The 19,504-nt window shown below is 33.2% G+C and overlaps 1 protein-coding gene across 5 annotated transcripts in view; it reads left to right on the forward strand.

Annotated features, from left to right (window-relative positions):
- LOC136039176 (uncharacterized) overlaps positions 1 to 19,103 on the forward strand; it is a 40,737-nt gene extending 21,634 nt beyond the window's left edge. For 2 of the 5 annotated variants that reach the window (XM_065722691.1, XM_065722692.1), the window contains 5 exons: positions 3,340 to 3,419; positions 7,322 to 7,526; positions 8,975 to 9,082; positions 14,591 to 14,691; positions 18,540 to 19,103. In XM_065722691.1, the coding sequence (XP_065578763.1) occupies positions 3,340 to 3,419; positions 7,322 to 7,526; positions 8,975 to 9,082; positions 14,591 to 14,691; positions 18,540 to 18,696 (651 nt within the window). In that variant the 3' untranslated portion in view covers positions 18,697 to 19,103. Of the gene's footprint in view, positions 1 to 3,339; positions 3,420 to 7,321; positions 7,527 to 8,833; positions 8,951 to 8,974; positions 9,145 to 14,590; positions 14,692 to 18,539 lie in introns of those variants that run through there. The other 3 variants (XR_010620386.1, XM_065722693.1, XM_065722694.1) reach the window with 3 other exon arrangements.
- Positions 19,104 to 19,504: the final 401 nt, after the last annotated feature.

The raw sequence follows: 19,504 nt of genomic DNA on the forward strand, positions 1-19,504 counted from the left end.
GTCAAATATATAAAATGTTTTCTCATTCTTTCTAAAAATCTTTCTCATTTGGACATCTATTGTGCAATGTAGTCAATCCCCCAAACTACTTTTTGATAGTTAATGCGGCCTTCCAGCAAAAATGTTTGGAAACTCAAGGTGTACTTCAACAAGAACAAGAAAATCAGATAAACTAGGACAACTCAAGACGGTGAAAAGTAAACAGGGATTCAGCTCATGAAAATGTAGGGGAGAGGAGGGCAACATTATTTTTTCAAAATCTAGGGTGTGTAATTGTGTTTATATATATATATATATATATATATATATATATATATATATATATATATATATATATATATATATATATATACTAGCTGTTGGAGTGGCGCTTCGCGCCACCCCAACACCTAGTTGGTGGGGGGGCTTCGCCCCCCCCCACGCGCGTAAACCGTTACGCGCCATTGTAGTTGTGTCCCACCTGTGAATATAGATAGATATATATGTTTTTAACTACGTAAAACTTGCGAATATACAACGTTCTTCGCCGTCCCATTGTCTGTGCATATAAATAGATTGTCAGGTTTACCGACTCTTGAACATGCAACATATAATTGTCCGTGGGAAAAACAATCCGTATTCAGATCTATACCTCATTATTCTAATGATTGCCCTTGAGCTTTGTTGATGGTGATTGCTAATCGAACATTCCTTGTGTCCCCGTCGTCATTTATATATCCCCCTGTGCCCCTCGATGTCCCCGTTGTAGTTGTGTCCCTGTGTCCCGGTCGTCATTTATATTCCCTGTGTCCCGGTCGTCATTTGTGTCCCGGTGTCCCAGTCTGTAATTTCTCTTTGAATGTCCCGGTCGTCATTTATATTCCCTGTGTCCCGGTCTGTAATTTCGTCAGTTGACAAAATTTCTCTTCGAACATACCCTGTGTCCCGGTCGTCATTTATATATCCCCCCTGTGCCCCCGGCGTCCCCGTTGTAGTTGTGTCCCGGTCGTCATTTATATTCCCTGTGTCCCGGTCGTTATTTGTGTACCGGTGTCCCAGTCTGTAATTTCTCTTTGAGTGTCCCGGTCGTCATTTATATTCCCTGTGTCCCGGTCTGTAATTTCGTCAGTTGACAAACATGACGTCAGTCGACAAACAACTTCATGACGACATACAGCTCAATCCTTATAATGACGTCAGTCGACAAACAGACAAACAAACAACTTATATATATATATATATATATATATATATATATATATATATATATATATATATATATATATATACATACTAGGTGTTGGGGTGGCGCTTCGCGCCACCCCAACACCTAGTTGGCGGGGGCGCTTCGCCCCCCCCCAAGCCCCCCCGTGCGCGTAAGTCGTTACGCGCCATATTAGTTACGCGCCATTGTAGTTGTGTCCCACCTGTGAATATAGATATATATATATATATATATATATATATATATATATATATATATATATATATATATATATATATATATATATATATATATATATATATATATATATAGATAGATAGATAGATAGATAGATAGATAGATAGATAGATATATATATATATATATATATATTTAACTACGTAAAACTTGCGAATATACAACATTCTTGGCTGTCCCATTGTCTGTGCATATAAATAGATTGTCAGGTTTACCGACTCTTGAACATGCAACATATAATTGTCCATGGGAAAAACAATCTGTATTTTACGCGCCATATTAGTTACGCGCCATTGTAGTTGTGTCCCTGTGTCCCACATGTGAATATATATATATATATATATATATATATATATATATATATATATATATATATATATATATATATATATATATATATATATATATATATATATATATATATATATATATATATATATATATATATATATATATATATATATATATATATATTTTTAACTACGTAAAACTTGCGAATATATAACATTCTTCGCTGTTCCATTGTCTGTGCATATAAATAGATTGTCAGGTTTACCGACTCTTGAACATGCAACACATAACTGTCCATGGGAAAAACAATCTGCATTCAGATCTATACCTCATTATTCTAATGATTGCCCTTCAGCTTTGTTGATGGTGATTGCTAATCGAACATTCCCTGTGTCCCCGTCGTCATTTATATATCCCCCTGTGCCCCCCGGCGTCCCCGTTGTAGTTATTTCTCTGTGTCCCGGTCGTCTTTGGGTCCCGGTGTCCCAGTCTGTAATTTCTCTTTGAGTGTCGCGGTCGTCATTTATATTCCCTGTGTCCCGGTGTCCCGGTCGTCATTTGTGTTCCGGTGTCCCGGTCTGTAATTTCTCTTTGAATGTCCTGGTCGTCATTTATATTCCCTGTGTCCCGGTCGTCATTTGTGTCCCGGTGCTTTGTTGATGGTGATTGCTAATCGAACATTCCTTGTGTCCCGGTCGTCATTTATATTCCCGGTGTCCCGGTCGTCATTTGTGTCCCGATGTCCCGGTCTGTAATTTTGTCAGTCGACAAACATGATGTCAGTCGACACACAAACATGACGTCACTCGACACACAGACAACTTATTTTTATATATTCCCTATGTCTCGGTGTCCCGGTCGTCATTTGTGTCCCGATGTCCCGGTCTGTAATTCCGTCAGTCGACAAATATGACGTCAGTCGACACACAAACATGACGTCATTCGACACACAGACAACTTATTTATATATAATATATATATATATATATATAAAAACAAAAATACTGACAAAAGATATTTTTCGAAATTTAGTGGGGGAGGTTAACCCCAGTTACTTCTCCCCTCACACCCTATGGACGCCCCTGCAATTAAATACGGATAAATAACCGAGGCTTATCAGCTATTTCTGCGTTTTTCCGACATCTGCTGTACGTGAGGAGTTTGACATCAGCAAAAAAAAACTGAACCTAGGTTAAGTTAACATACGTGAAGGAATACCACTGAAAGCTCTTAATTTTGTTACTTAGTTTTTAACTATATTTGTATTGAGGAGTTTGTGATTGTGAGCTATTTTGTGGATTTTCTTTAGCTTTTTTTTCTATTTTCTATTGACTTATATTAGTTGTATAGCCAACACATTGAATCGGCTTTAAACTAATTTCCCAGGGATCAAAAATATGATAGCTGTTCCTTTAACTACATATCTTTAACTAAATTGTGTATCAGATACAAATTTATTTTTAAACTTTTTTATCTAAAGGATTTTTTTTTAAACTTGGTCTACTTTGCTTGTCAATATATTTAAATAGACCTTGTTTCCTTTGAACTCTCCATAGCTACTGAGATCTAATTTTAACACACCTAAAGTAATAAAACAATTTTTGCAGGCAGCTCAAGGAGGATACGTGAACCCTTTACTTCCAACGTTACTCCGGAATGGATCTATTCAACAGCCGAGAGTGTCTGGGTAAACTTTCTCTTCTTATAAATTTAAATGCAATACATACGTCATAACGTCATACGTCATAAGTCACTAGAACACGTAACTTTAGAATAAGTAAACTTTCTCTTCTCATAACTTTAAATGCAAAACATACGCCATAAGTCACTAGAATACGTAACTTTAGAATATTTAAACTTTCTCTTCTTATAACCTTAAATACAAAACATACGTCATAACGTCATACGTCATAAGTCACTAGAATACTTAAATTTAGAATAAGTAAACTTTCTCTTCTTGTAACTTTAAATGCAAAGCATACGTCATACGTCTCTAGAATACGTGACTTTAGAATAAGTAAACTTTCTGTTCTTATAACTTTAAGTACAAAACATACGTCATAACGTCATACGTCATAAGTCACTAGAATTCGTAACTTTAGAATAAGTAAACTTTCTCTTCTTATAACTTTAAATGCAAAACATACGTCATAACTCGCTAGAATACGTAACTTTAGAATATATAAACATTCTCTTCTTGTAACTTTAAATGCAAAACATATGTCATAAGTCACTAGAATGCGTAGCTTTAGAATAAGTAAACTCTCTCTTCTTATAATTTTAAATGCAAAACATACGTCATAACTCACTAGAATACGTAACTTTAGAATATGTAAACTTTCTCTTCTTGTAACTTTAATTGCAAAACCTACGTCATAACTCATTAGATAATAACTAGAAGCGTTTCGTACGGGGAAGTGGGACACCCCCTTCCTCAATGTGTTTGCCATTTGACAAATGAAATGAGCTGAAAATAGTAAAAATTAAACGTTTGCCAGCTAAAGGAAAGTGGAACGTCCCAGTCTGCTTTATCATCGAGCACTTGATCTAAAAAAAACTATAAACACAAGCATTGTAAAATGAAAACATACTTATCAGCTGTTATCATCACTACAGGTGTCAGGTAAGGGGGAGCAGGATGTCCCTCTCCCAATGTTTTTATCATTGATTTTCAGAAATCACTCGTTACCGAAAGAAAAATCCCTCCCAGTGCCGGATAAAGGGCGAATGTAGCGAATGTAGCGATTGGGCCGCGTATTTGAAAGGGCCCCACGTTACCATCAAAATGAATAAAAAACCGAAATTTAAAGCAAATTATTTTTGATACTAAGGGGAAAATTATGAGTTATTCAAATAATCAAAAATATATTTGTTTTCAGTTTGCATTGTTGGATGAGATTTATTAATGTGTTTATTATTATATAATATATACGTGCTAGTATAGAAAAGTGATACCCGTTAAAGGTCATGTCAATTTTTTGAATTTAAATGTGATAGTCCATCATTAGAGAGATTAGGCACTACTCGTTAACTACTTTATATACGTAAACTTGTATGCGGACATATTTTATTTAAGTATTTAATATACAGAGAAGGCCCCACAAAAAAGTCCAATCGGGCCCCGCACGTATTCAATCCGGTCCTGATCCCTCCCCCGCCTTTAATTAAATTCTTTATCCATCTGTATGTGAATTTGAGTCTAATATTGATTATTGAGAAAACAACATGGTGAGAAACAAGTATCCAGGAAAAACAACCCCTTAATATTCACCCCCCCTTAAATAAACAACCTCTTGGTTAAGAATCATGTCAGTCAGGCACGCAGGAATTTATTTCGGGGGGGGGGGGGAAGCAAATCCTTCAAATCCCTTATTCTGGGAGAGGAATCAAAAAATTATGGGAAAATAAAAAATTGTGAGATTTTCTGGGGTTACCGGGCCCGGAGGCCTCCCTCCTGCGTGCGTGCCAGATGTAAATCACTTTACTGACTGAGCTAGCATGGCTTTGTTCGGTGCATTTATATCTTGTATTAAGTACCTTTGGTGTATTCACATGTAAAATAAACGGTTTTTCTCTAAAGTGTACAGGCATACCCAATTGGTATAGAAGAATGAACATTTTCTAAGAGGTATGGACTCCCCTAAATTTTAACTTAATTAAGAATCTGATGACAGTCTTTAGCTGAAATGCCATCAATGGATTCTGATCGATCTTTTCAACTCGAGCTTAATTAATAAGAATGGATATAAATACATTTAAATACACTGCTCTGTGGTAAATCCCCCGTCGAGACCCATAAACAAAGAATTTTCACGAATATGCAACTACGACTCCTGCTTCACTCTTTCACAAAACCAGATGCCTCCTCAGTATATAAAATAAAAAAAAAGCGTGAAAAAGAATCACAATCGTTGAATTTAATTTTTTTTGAAGACTAGAGGAAATTTTCTACCTTCCTCGCCCCAGCATGAAATATGAAGCCGTCAACCCCTCCCTCTCCCGAAAAACAATTTCTTGAAAGTTCCACCTCTTTACCCAAGTCGCAAAACAGTAACTTTACCAAAATTACGTGTGAAATTTGTCTTTTTTTAATCAAGCCTCCTGATTGTATGTGTGAGAAGAAATTTTCGCTTGGCTTCGGATTCACGGTGTATGACGTCATGGGATTCTTTCTGTTGCTGAATGTTAGTGATTGGTCGAAAGCTATGTGAGAAAAGTCTTGATTCCTATCCTTGGGGGATCGAAGCTGGTTTTCAATTGCCTAGCCATCTAGTATAAACATACCCTTCAGGAGCCAAAACTTCATTAGCAGAATTAAGGGCTTGCACCATGAAATAGAACTAAACAATGCATGGAATTTCTCTTGTTGCAATCGTGGAGGAAGTGAGCTGACGGTCAAAGAAAACCTGGGTATCTATCATCAAGTGTGAGTTTTAGCCACTTGACGAATTTAAGAAATATGGCAGACGCTGGAATTGTGACTGGTTGTGTATCGACCATCAAATGTGGAAAGACCTTCTTGTCGCCAAACATACGGTTGGGTCGCTGTTAGAAGTAAGGACTTGCAACGTGAAACTTGTTCTAAGCAATCTTTTAGGCGTCTCTTGTTGCAATCGTGGAGGAAACCAGCTGGTGGTTAGAGAAAACTGTAAACCATAAAGTTGTGACCACCTTGTGAATTCAAGAGATAAGATGTGTGCTCGAATTGAGACTCGTTGTTGATCGTCGAGTCATCAACTGTGGAAAGACGGTCCCGGAGCCAACTATGTCGCCGGATCTTGATCACTGCGAAAAGCAAGGGCTTCTGACTCGTAATAAGCGATGGTGTAATTGTCTCTTGTTGCAATCATGAAGGAAACGTGCTGTTGGTTAAAGAAACATTCGTTTATATACCCTCAAGTTTGGATTTGTGGCCACTTAGCGAATTCAGGAGATATGGGTGTACGTTCGGATTGAAACTGGTTGTTGAGTGTCGAGTCATCAACTGTAGAAAGATAGTCCTGGAGCCAAATATGTCGCCGGATCTTGATGACTGCTAAAAGCAAGGGCTTCCGACTCTTAATAAGCGATGGTGTAAATTGTCTCTTGTTGCAATCATGAAGGAAACGTGCTGTCAGTTAAAGAAACATTCATTTATATACCCTCAGGTTCGAACTTGTGGCCACTTAGCGAATTCAGGAGATGTGGTGTACGTTCAGATTGAGACTGGTGATCGTTGAGTTGTTAACTGAAGAAAGATCGTCCTGGGGCCAATCATGTTGCTGGATCGCTGCCATAAGCCAAGAGCTTGCAATGTCAAATAAGTACAAATAATATATCTGAAAATTTTATAAACAATATCGTATCTGAAGAATTATAGATGTGGAAAAGGTTTCGTTGAAGTTCCATTTGGTGCGGCCATCATCTGTTGCCCATCATATTATGAGCCAATTATAACTTCGAAATAAAACCTGCAGCCAGTTTTAATGTTTATGCCATAAAACAATTGTTTTTTTTTATTTATAGAGTTCTTATAATTTTATAATATAAAATTATAGAGCTTTTATAATTTTTATTTACAGAATTTTATAGTCTATAAATTTTTTATAGAGCGTCCATGATTCAAGCAAATTTGTCAGCTGCATATCCAAGTTATGCAAGATACCCAGGCGCTCCTATGAACCAACCAGCTTCACCTAGACCCGCGCAACAGGTTCCAAAGCCTCCCCCAGGTCTGATTCCTGTGCCAAGTGGAAGAAGCCCAGCCGGAAGTGCAAAAACAAATGGAACCAGTAGTCCTACAGCTCATGCCCAGGTACTTATGCCTCAAATATCTTAAGACAGCTCTCCCAATAATGTTGTCTTTCAATATACTGGTATTTTCTAAATGTGCTAAATAAGACCCCACTGTCTGTATATGAAGTTTGACAAAAAAAAGAGAGAAAACATAATTTAAATATAGCCAAGAAAACGAGGTTGAAATTCGGCCATTGAAAATTCGTTTAAAAAACGTGCAGATCTCATTTGTTAGTTTATTTCCAACGAAATTGCAAAAGTAAATAAGTTCTTCCTTATTTTTTGCGATTGGGATTTTTCCCTGGCTGAAAGTGCTGTTTTGTCTTACTTATTTTTATTTATATTTTTTTTAATATAAAAATGATATAGTATATTATAATATGTATTATAATAATATAATATATTTTTATATTATATATTATATGTCATATAATATATATTAATATACTACATTATATATTAGTATATTATATATATATTGTATATATATTATATACTGGAATTATTTCATTATAATTATTATGTTATATATAGTATATCTTTATATTTATGTATTTTTCAAATATGTTGTCGTTTTTTTGTCAAGCGTCTGATATTGCCTATACAATATATTTTATTTATTTGAGTGTTATTTGTTTGATTCATACAAAAACTTCTGCCATTTTTGTAGAAAAGAGACCACATATTAAAATTTAAATTAAAGAAATTTAAGATATCTAGTAGGGGTGTAATTTGCTATGGGACAGGGGGAGGGTAACTGTCCCCTCTAGACCCAAGTTGTCCCCCTAGACTTCATCCCCCCCCCTGGCTGAAATTTAGTTTCTGCAAAAACATGTCAAAACTAAGATATGCCTGCATAATTCAAGTATTCAGAGGAGCATGTCAGATTGCTCTAGTATATCTTTGCATTTATGGTAATATATTGCTTATTTTTCAGTTTTCACTTGATTTGGGCAAATTGGCTCCAATTTGCCCCCACCCCTGTCCCCGGATTTTGACGGCATTACGCCACTGATGCCTAGGAAAGATCTTGTGATTAAATTATGCGGCTAAGGAAGACGTATTTGGAGTGATGTATATATATATATATATATATATATATATATATATATATATATATATATATATATATATATATATATATATATATATTATATATATATATATATATATATATATATATATATATATATATATATATATATATATATATATATATATATATATAGAAAACTAATATTTTTGGGATATAATGTGGCATTGCGTTTCTTTTTATAATCCTTGTGCCTTCGTGATATAAACTAAAAATTTTTATTCTTGTTTTAGATACAGCCCGCTCATTTTAGAGTTACGAAAGTAGTAGTTGATGGAAAGGGCGTTCCTGTCATTAATCGGGCATTGTGTTTCTTTTTATAATCCTTGTGCCTTCGTGATGTAAACTAAATTTTTTTTTTATTCTTGTTTTAGATACAGCCCGCTCAATTTAGAGTTACGAAAGTAGTAGTTGATGGAAAGGGCGTTCCTGCCATTAATCGAAAGCCCTCAGTATTTTCACCTGATTTAGTGACATTCCACGTAAGTCTTCTTCTTCTTCAGAAATTTTTGCCACTTGGGAATCATTGATTCACTTTCGGGGTGTAAGTCAATTTTCTTGAGTTTTGTTGAACAATATTGAATGTTGCCATCTATCTTAGCTTAAAATAATGTCATATGTCTATGATAAAGATAACCCTATCTATTTTTGGCAAATAAGTGTGCAGTAGAGCTGTTTTGATCATGGTTGCAAAAGGCTATGTCCGTCTTAACACCAAAATAATAATTTTTCTTTCTTCTGTTTCTTCTGTAAGTCAAATTTTCGGAATTTTGTTGAACAATATTGAATGTTGCCATCTACCTTGGCTTAAAGTACCTTGGCCATCTATCTATGATAAAGATAACACTATCTATTTTTGGTAAATAAATGTGCAGTAGAGCTGTTTTTTTGTGCAAAAGGCTTTGTCCGCCTTAAAACAGCAAAATAACAATTTTTCTTTCCTCTGTTTTTATTCTAGCAAGGAAAAAAATAATTTAAATCTGTAATAACAATGGTGTTGCCGCTAATAACACAGCTACTAACAGTTGTTAGTGATATTCTCTGACATGTTGTTTCAAAAACCCAAAATGGGGTCGAATGGGTCGACCCCCCAGTCTATGGGGTCAAATTCCCATAGACGCTGGGTCCTAGTTGATCCAAAAGAAAACTAGACGCTTATCTATGAAGACTCATTCATTAGTAGATGCATTTCACTCGAATATGCAAGACTTTAAAAATTAAAGAGAAAGTAACAATCGATTAGAAAATTAATTTCTCATGATAAAATAGGCTACTGGCTAAACTATAATTTATTATAACGAAACTGGCTAAACTATGTCTAATTATAAACGAATTAAAATTATATCTGTCACTATATAAACTTGTCTAATATAATGGGTCGCGAGGTTATTGACATTGCTTTTAACTTTTTTTTTGTGTTTTCTTTCTTTTGGGGGGGGTATAATTAAAATAATCTAAAACAATGCTCTCTAGATTTCAGACGTTGCTAGAGAAAATGGTCGCTGAATGTTCACCGTGGACTTCATATAGAAACTTTCCTTTTTTATGGACTTTGGGCGACTTTTCCGTCTCACATCTTTATACTTGCTTTGAAGCTTGAAATACTGACTTAAATCTTATTAATTAGTTTAAATAATTAGTAATAATTACTAAGAAGTTTATAGTAATAATTATGTAGAATAATAATTAATAAGAAGTTTAAAATAATTACTTGTAAGTAAAGTAATAGGACAATTTTAGCGTAATAAACATTTAAGATGTTAAAATTTTTCTTAATTGGGGTACAGAGTGGCTTAAGTTTAAAACACCATCAGCTCGATACTGAATACCTGATACTGATACTGATACTCGATACACATAGTTCGATACTGAAACATCAAGTCCGCGATAAATACAACTAGTGATCGTATGCGACTGCGCCCCTCAAGAACGCTATTTTTATAAAGAGGAGGAGAGGTAATAGCACCTTGACGAATCCCTTTTCGTACAGGAATCATACTCTCAGACAAAACACCCCCCCCCCCCTACAGGCACCTTAATTTTAACATGGAGTTTTCTATATATACTTCTAAAACACGTTACAATGGAATGATCAAGACCTCGAGCCAGAGCCGAAAGTAGCAAATGCGAGTGTATGCTAGAGTCGAAAACTCGACGCACATCATGACTACCAACAACTAGGGGCTCCCCAAGCTCCCTCGATTCAATTAAAAGATTTGCAATAAGGCTATGGATATGATCTCTGCTTACACCCTTTTTAAATTCGAACTGTGAATCCTGGGAATAACAACATACATTTACATCATTAATCACAAGCAACTCCATTAATTTACATAAAACAGAAGATACGGTAATTGGACGGTAGGAACGACATACAGAGGAATCATTAACTTGTTTTAAAGCAGATGTCAAAATACCAGTACAAAAAGAATCAGGAACCAGACCTGAATTAAAAATAATCTGGTATGGAATTTCTAAATGTATCAATAGACTAATACTCCCGTGCATTAAATGAATACCACATAAAACGTCGACACCACGGGAAGTCTTTTTCTTGAGCTGTAAAATCTCAGAACTTATTTTAGGCATTGACACTATAAATCCGATACCATGTGAAGTAGAAAGATTCGCATCCAACTCTTGTTCATATACAACGATACAATGTTCATATACATTTGTATCGAAGTATCGAATCATATATATTTGTATCGAATGTATCATCTACATTTGTATCGAATATGATTTGTATCGAAGTTCCAGATTTGTATCGGGCAAAGAAAACTCAGTTGCGAAATGTGATACCCATTCAGGCTCACTGGGAAGATCACAAGTAACCATGTCCCTTCTAGTTGCACATTTTGATTTTATAAATTTCCACTCAGCACTAAGGTCATTACCAACTGACTGGCTAAACTTCTATACTATATCAGACTTAAGTTTTTGAAGCAACTTAATGAACATGCGCTTAGTAAACAGTCGTACATCGTCAACTGCAGAATTTCTAGGTCGGCCAAACTCACTCCAAAGTTTATGCCAGAATTTAGACCGATTACACGCTTCAGATAATGCACAATTTTCAGACCATTTAGAAATTTCAGTACAAATTCGGACCTTACAAGAAGGGACTGCCGAAAATTCAGCGCAACGCAGTGCATGAGTGATTTCTGCACAATAAATGTTCAATAGAATTTGTTTTTCACTCACCGGTAGGGCTGATTTCTGAATGAGAAGTTGATAGGGAACCTTGATCTTCTTAAGACTATCATCTAAGACAAATCGGTAAGTAGAACCATCGATATCCTTCCAAGTAGTCTTAACAGTCCATTTTTTACGTCGTGGCTTAGAGAGAATACCATTTAATTCAATTAAGGCCTCATTCAAGTGCTGGTCTATATTAGTCACTAATGTAGGAAAACAGTCTTCCTTTTCTCCTTCTGTCTTCCTTTTTTTTTTTTAATGTTTTTGTGCTGTTGCATTGGTGATTTCTCTTTTCATTTTATATATATATATATGTATATATATATATATATATATATATATATATATATATATATATATATATATATATATATATATATATATATATATATATATATATATATATATATATATATATATATATATATATATATATATATACTAGCTGTTGGGGTGGCGCTTCGCGCCACCCCAACACCTAGTTGGTGGGGGCGCTTCGCGCCCCCCCCAAGCCCCCCCGCGCGCGTAAGTCGTTACGCGCCATAATAGTTACGCGCCATTGTAGTTGTGTCCCTATGTCCCACCTGTGAATATAGATAGATATATATATATATGGTTTTAACTACGTAAAACTTGCGAATATACAACATTCTTTGCTGTCCCATTGTCTTTGCATATAAATAGATTGTCAGGTTTACCGACTCTTGAACATGTAACATATAATGGTCCATGGGAAAACAATCTGTATTCAGATCTATACCTCATGATTCTAATGATTGCCCTTGAGCTTTGTTGATGGTGATTGCTAATCGACCATTCCCTGTCCCGGTCGTCATTTACATCCCCCTGTTTCCTCCGGTGTCCCCGTTGTAGTTGTGTCCCTGTGTCCCGGTCGTCATTTATATTCCCTGTGTCCCGGTCGTCATTTGTATCCCGGTGTCCCGGTCTGTATATACATTCGTTTTTTAGTTTTGTTTTTCTCCTTTATTTTTTTCCTTTTTTTTCTTTTTTAGCTTATTTAGATTTTTAGATTTTTTAGTTTTTTTATTAGTTTTTAGTTTTTTTTTCTTTTTAGTTTTTTTGTCCCGTTCGTCATTTATATCCCCCTGTTTCCCCCGGTGTCCCCGTTGTAGTTGTGTCCCTGTGTCCCGGTCGTCATTTATATTCCCTGTGTCCCGGTCGTCATTTGTATCCCGGTGTACCGGTCTGTATATACATTCGTTTTTTAGTTTTGTTTTTCTCCTTTATTTTTTTCCTTTTTTTTTCTTTTTTAGTTTATTTAGATTTTTAGATTTTTTAGTTTTTTTATTAGTTTTTAGTTTTTTTTTTCTTTTTAGTTTTTTTTGTAGTTTTTACCTTCTTTTTAGTTTTGTTAATTTTTTTTTTACTTATGTCCTGGTCGTCATTTATACTCCCTATGTCCCGGTGCTTTGTTGATTGCTAATCGAACATTCCTTTTGTCCTGGTCGCTTTCTCTTTGAGTGTCGTCATTTATTTTTTTCTTTTTTAGTTCTTTTAGTTTTTACCTTTTTTAGTTTTTTTTAGTTTTTTAGATGAAAATTTTTTTTAGTTTTTTCCTTTTTTTCTTTTTAGTTTTTATTGGTTTTTACCTTTATGTTAGCTTATTTTTCAGTTTTTTCCTTTTTTTTTAGTTTTTTTTTATTTTTTATTTTTTTTTAGTTTTTTACCTTTTTTTAGTTTTTTTAGTTTTTTTAGTTTTTTAGCTTTTTTACTTTTTTTATTAGTTTTTAGTTTTTTTGTAGTTTTTGCCTTTTTTTAGTTTTTTCAGTTTTTTTTTAGTTTTTTATTGGTTTTTACCTTTATTTTAGCTTATTTTTCAGTTTTTTCCTTTTTTTTAGTTTTTTTTAGTTTTTAGTTTTTTTAGTTTTTTACCTTTTTTTAGTTTTTTTAGTTTTTTAGCTTTTTTATTTTTTTTATTAGTTTTTAGTTTTTTTTGTAGTTTTTGCCTTTTTTTAGTTTTTTTAGTTTTTTAGCTTTTTTATTAGTTTTTAGTTTTTTTTGTAGTTTTTGCCTTTTTTTAGTTTGACAACTTATTTTTTATTAGTTTTTAGTTTTTTTTGTAGTTTTTGCCTTTTTTTAGTTTGACAACTTATTTTTATATATATAGATAGTTTTTTTTTTACTTATGTCCTGGTCGTCATTTATACTCCCTGTGTCCCGGTGCTTTGTTGATTGCTAATCGAACATTCCTTTTGTCCTGGTCGCTTTCTCTTTGAGTGTCGTCATTTATTAGTTTTTTCCTTTTTTTCTTTTTAGTTTTTTATTGGTTTTTACCTTTATTTTAGCTTATTTTTCAGTTTTTTCCTTTTTTTTAGTTTTTTTTTTATTTTTTATTTTTTTTAGTTTTTTACCTTTTTTTAGTTTTTTTTTAGTTTTTTTAGTTTTTTAGCTTTTTTACTTTTTTTAATTAGTTTTTAGTTTTTTTTTGTAGTTTTTGCCTTTTTTTAGTTTTTTCAGTTTTTTTTTAGTTTTTTATTGGTTTTTACCTTTATAGTTTTTTTAGTTTTTTAGCTTTTTTATTTTTTTTATTAGTTTTTAGTTTTTTTGTAGTTTTTGCCTTTTTTTAGTTTTTTCAGTTTTGACGTCACCTGATCCAGTTTTTTCAGGTGACGTCACCTGACACATCCATCCACACATCCACAGACAGACAGACAACTTATTTTTATATATATAGATATATATATATATATATATATATATATATATATATATATATATATATGGGTGTGTTTTTTAATTATAAATAATATTATATTATTATTTCATTTTAGGATTTAATAGCTCCTGGAATGGTTTTTCATGGAATGGATGTAGATACATGTAAAAAAGCGTTTGAAGCTATGAATGTCAAAGAAATATTTAAACCAAATTTGTAAGTAACTAATATAGTTTTATTTTATAGAGACACGGTAAAATTGCACAAACTTATTGACTATATATAGCAATGACGAAAAATTTACGAAATTACAAAAGAAAAAAATTGAAACCGTAATCTGTAATTTTTCACCTATATTTCTCCTATCATTAATGATAGTTATTGTGTTCCATAATTAACTAATAACTAATTAAATCAATATAAAATAGTTTTTATATTGTTTATATTTATATGTTTTATATTAGTTTATTATAAAATAGTTTTTTTTTTTCTGTAAAGGGCAGATGAGCCACTATTCTTTAGAAGGTTTACGGTCAGGGGAGGGAGCACGGTAGTAGCCGAACTCCTGCTTAAAGTAATTTTTACTCCTTCTAAGATTGAGTTAAGAATCATAGCCATAATCAGAGAAGAGTTACAGAGTATACAGATTCAAGGCTACTGTAATTTTTTGATAATCAGGGTTATTTTGTTGTCTAATCGTCACTAAACTGGTAATAATATTTGTAGAGTTCTAAATAGACAAAAACAACAAACTAGGGCACGAAAGTGTGTAACAAGGTTTTTAAATTGAGCCAAAATAAAAAAATAAAAACTGTCATGTAATTGGTCTTTAACTTATAATAACAGCATTTATGGGGTATTGAATAGGCAATAACAAACTAGGGCATGACAATTTTTAAGCAGGGGTGAATCTCCAGCATTTTTATTGGGGGGGGGGGCAAGAGAGGTCTATATCCGGATAGTCAAGGGGCACGTACTGTATAACATTTTTTTTTCAAATTATATTGAATTAATGGTATTATATTAAATTATATTAAATAATTTTTCTCCCTCCCCCCAACGATGCTCCTGTATGTAAGGGAGGGACAAGTTGCTAAAATAAAACGAAATTTATAAAAGAAATCACCTTAAAAAATATGTCATCTAAGTTGGCCTTAATTGGTAATAACAATATATAAAGGGTAACGAATAATAAATATATAAAAAAATATAAAGTATAATATAATTATAAATATAAGGTAAAGAAATATATAAAGGGTAAAGGATAGGTATTAACAACAAACTAGGTAGTACAACTGAATAATGAAGAAGAAAAAGATCAAATTTCTTGCCTTTTTTGAAGAGCTTGTCCTTTTTTTTCTTTGTATTTTTTTTCTTTTTTTTTGTACTTCTCTCTCAATAAGATGCTTCTTAAAAACCTTAGTCATTTGTGCTCCTGATGTAACTGCTATCGGGAGCTGTTTTTCTTTCACACAGTTTAAGTGGTTCAAAAAGTCATAAAACTTCCGAAAGTTTGCTATGATTCATGTCACTAAAAAAGCCAAGGAAATAAAAGCATATATTTCAACACTAATTATTTGACAATAATTCATCTTTTTCTCTTTGGTTGAAAAAATCAATAAAAATATCGGAGCAATTATTAAAGAGATTGACTTTTATTAACTAACTTTCATAAAATTTTAAATGCAATTTACTTCCTTAGTGTAATGTGATATAACGTCTTCAGTTATTATTATTGGTTAGATGAGCTTGGTGAGCTCTTTTTTTTTAGATGACCTTTTTTGATGAGCTTGTCGTCTTTTTTTTTTTTTTTTTTTTTTTTTTATTTGTACTTCTCTCTCAATAAGATGCTTCTTAAAAGTCTTATTCATTTGTACCCCGTGTGTAAGTGGTACCAGGTGCTGTTTTTCTTTCCCACAGTTTAAATGATTCAAAAAGTCATAACAATTCTGAAAGTTACGATGATTCACGTCACTAAAATAAGCCAATGAAATAAAAGTATATATTTCAACATTAATTATATGACAATAATTCATCTTTTTCTCTTTGGTTGAGAAAAAACCAATAAAAATATTGGAGCAATTGTTAAATAGACTGATTTTTATTTACTAACTTCCATAAAAGTTTAAATGCAATTAACTTCATTAATGTAATGTAATATAACGTCTGCAGTTATTTTTATTGGTTAGAAATAACTTTTTTCTTGCCTTTTTTTGATGAGCTTGTCTTTTTTTTTTACTTCTCTCTATAAGATGCTTCTTAAAAGCCTTAGTCATTTGTGCTCCTCATACAAGTGCTACCAGGAGCTGTTTTTCTTTCCCACAGTTTAAATGGTTCAAAAAGTCATAACACTTCCTAAAGTTACGATGATTCACGTCACTAATATAAGCCAATGAAATTAAAGCATATATTTCAACACAAATTATATGACAATAATTCATCTTTTTCTCTTTGGTTGAGCTTTAGCTCAAAGAATGTTTGATGGGAGGGCCAACCCCTGATACTGTATCTAATTTTAGTAAAACGAAGCTAAGTGTGATATAAATATTACTATATTGATTACTATAAACATTACTATATTGACATTACTATAACTTCACCATAACATACTGTAAACATTGTTACTATAATCTATACTATAAACTATAAACATATGGATTACTATAAACATTACTATATTGATTACTATAAACACAGGTTCAAACAAGTCTTGTCATTCTCTGTTTGGGGGTGGATTGACAGACCTGATTTCTCTTCTTAATCAATCGGTAAACATGCAAAAGAACCGAGGTCTAAGAAAAAAAATTAAAAAGCTTGGATGCTTTTCAGTGAAGTCAGACCTTGGTAGTCTCGTTACCGAAACCCTATGGTTTCGAATTATAGGCCGAAATTATAGGCCGATTTCGATTTTTCGGCCTATACGCATATAGGCCGAAAGGCCTATTATGCGTTTTGATTCCCCCTCCTTCCCCCCATGAAGATGTGGATCTCATACATTTTCCTTGGTAACAGTCTCCTAACCAAATAACGTGTCTTATCTAAGGTGTGCACAGAAAGGTTTACTTTGAATAGTTCTATAGTAAAGCTGTTGTAATAAAAAAAAAACAGGCCTGTTATAAGTTATGATTCCCCCCTCCCTCTGCAAGGAAAATTACATTTTGGATATTTTATTTTATTAAAAGTTTGGTTGGGGAAAAAACACGCCTGCCGTAAGTTTCTTCTGTATGAAACTTCAACTATCGAGAGATTCTCCTACACTTCTTTTCATGAAACAATTTATTTTGGAAAATCCAATAATCGAAATTAGGTAACTAAAAAACGTCTCTACTGAACTTTTCGATTCACCCTCCCCCCTCCCTCTCTTTTTCTTGCGGAAAAATACATTTTGGATGTTTCCTTTGTATAGTATTTTCTGTAGTACTGTTAGTCAGTGACTTCAGACGGATTGTTCATTGTGTATAGCCTGCTTAAACCTATAGCAGAATTTGAATATAGTGTTTGAAGGTTTTGAAAAAAGTTTTGGCTAAAATTGAGTACGTTAACAAATTATAACACTTACAATCAAAACCTATCAAATATTCATCCAACACTTAAAAAAAAAAAAAAAATACAAAAACACTTGCTAAATAGATTAGCCTATAAATCATGAAGAGCCAGAACTGTTACTAAAAAACGGAAATAAATTGTGGCCTAAAAGGTTAATTTTCGCCCTATCTTCAAATGTTTTAGATTTTTTCTTTATACAGACTACATGATCCTTCACATTAAGCTTTAAAACAATCTCAGTGTTACTAAAAGAAAGGGGGAAACCAAATAAAAATTTACAAAATTTAAAATAAGAAACTTTAATGGGCGAAAGATCAGAAGGTCTGAAATTTCGGAAGAGGAGGGACGGGAACAATACGTGAGGCAGAGCAACAGCGCTATACATACGACCAAGGACGTCCCGACGGTAAATTATTAAACTATTTAAGCTCATTGCAATACGATAGTCCCAATAGTTCTTTGTGTAATTTTGGGTTTAACCACATTTTCTGTTTTTATAATTTATATTTTAATTTTAGAGAGCAACTGATTCAGCTAAAAGCTCATGGTTCAGTGATTGGTAGTTCTGCTGAAAATGTTTACCTCATCCGAATTTCTTATGTTCAACAGTACATGTCACAAATCAAATATATCATATCCAATGAACAGAAAAGAAAGCGATTGAAAGTGAGCTAATAATGACTTTCTGTCCTTGTTTGTATCTTTTTATTGTGCTATCCAGTGAAACCTCGAGCCATCCCTGTTTCTTGTTGCGTTTTAAAATCACTACATTGAAATCTCATTGAAGAGGAAAATTGAATTTGTGTGGTTGTGAAACGTAGGCCCAGAAATCGTTTACTTAAAGTCGCATTCAATTCTTCTGGGGAGGGGGTAGGTATTAAAATTTACTTTCCAAATTCAAAATTTCAGTTTCTTCTGAAGAATAGTGATTTAGGGGCAGCAGTTCGAAATTTGTGAATAGCTTTTTTGTAGATGCAGTGTTTTGGGTCGTAAAAATTTTTCATATGTTAAGTTAAAGTGGTGACCTTAATCAATTTTGTGACTCAGAAAAAGTTTATTAAAGACCGTTTTTATATGGATAACATACGCCTTTGTGACTTTGTATTAAGAACGAAAATCTACCTGCATGATTGGCTGTAACTCTCAGCATATCATCAAACTTCAATTCTGGATTCAATACAACGGGTACCTGCATCAACTATTCCTCATTACATAGATAGAATTAGTAGGTTTTCGATCCTCACAAGGGAGTATATGTTATGGTTATTTTCTCTTTTGTCTGTTATTCGACCGATTCTACTACTAGTTTACGATAAGAGTGATTGATGCTTTATAACATTGTTTGTCAACTGTATATGTGTCCTGAAGAGAACTGGTGTATAGAACCCAGTTTTAAGGGGCAGGGTTTCAGAATGTTGTTATATGGGAAGGGGGCGTTAAAGGGCACTGAAACTTTGTTGTTTTCTCTATTAAATTCTCCGGA

This window comes from Artemia franciscana, chromosome 19, assembly GCF_032884065.1.
Source record: "Artemia franciscana chromosome 19, ASM3288406v1, whole genome shotgun sequence".
NCBI lineage: Eukaryota > Metazoa > Arthropoda > Branchiopoda > Anostraca > Artemiidae > Artemia > Artemia franciscana.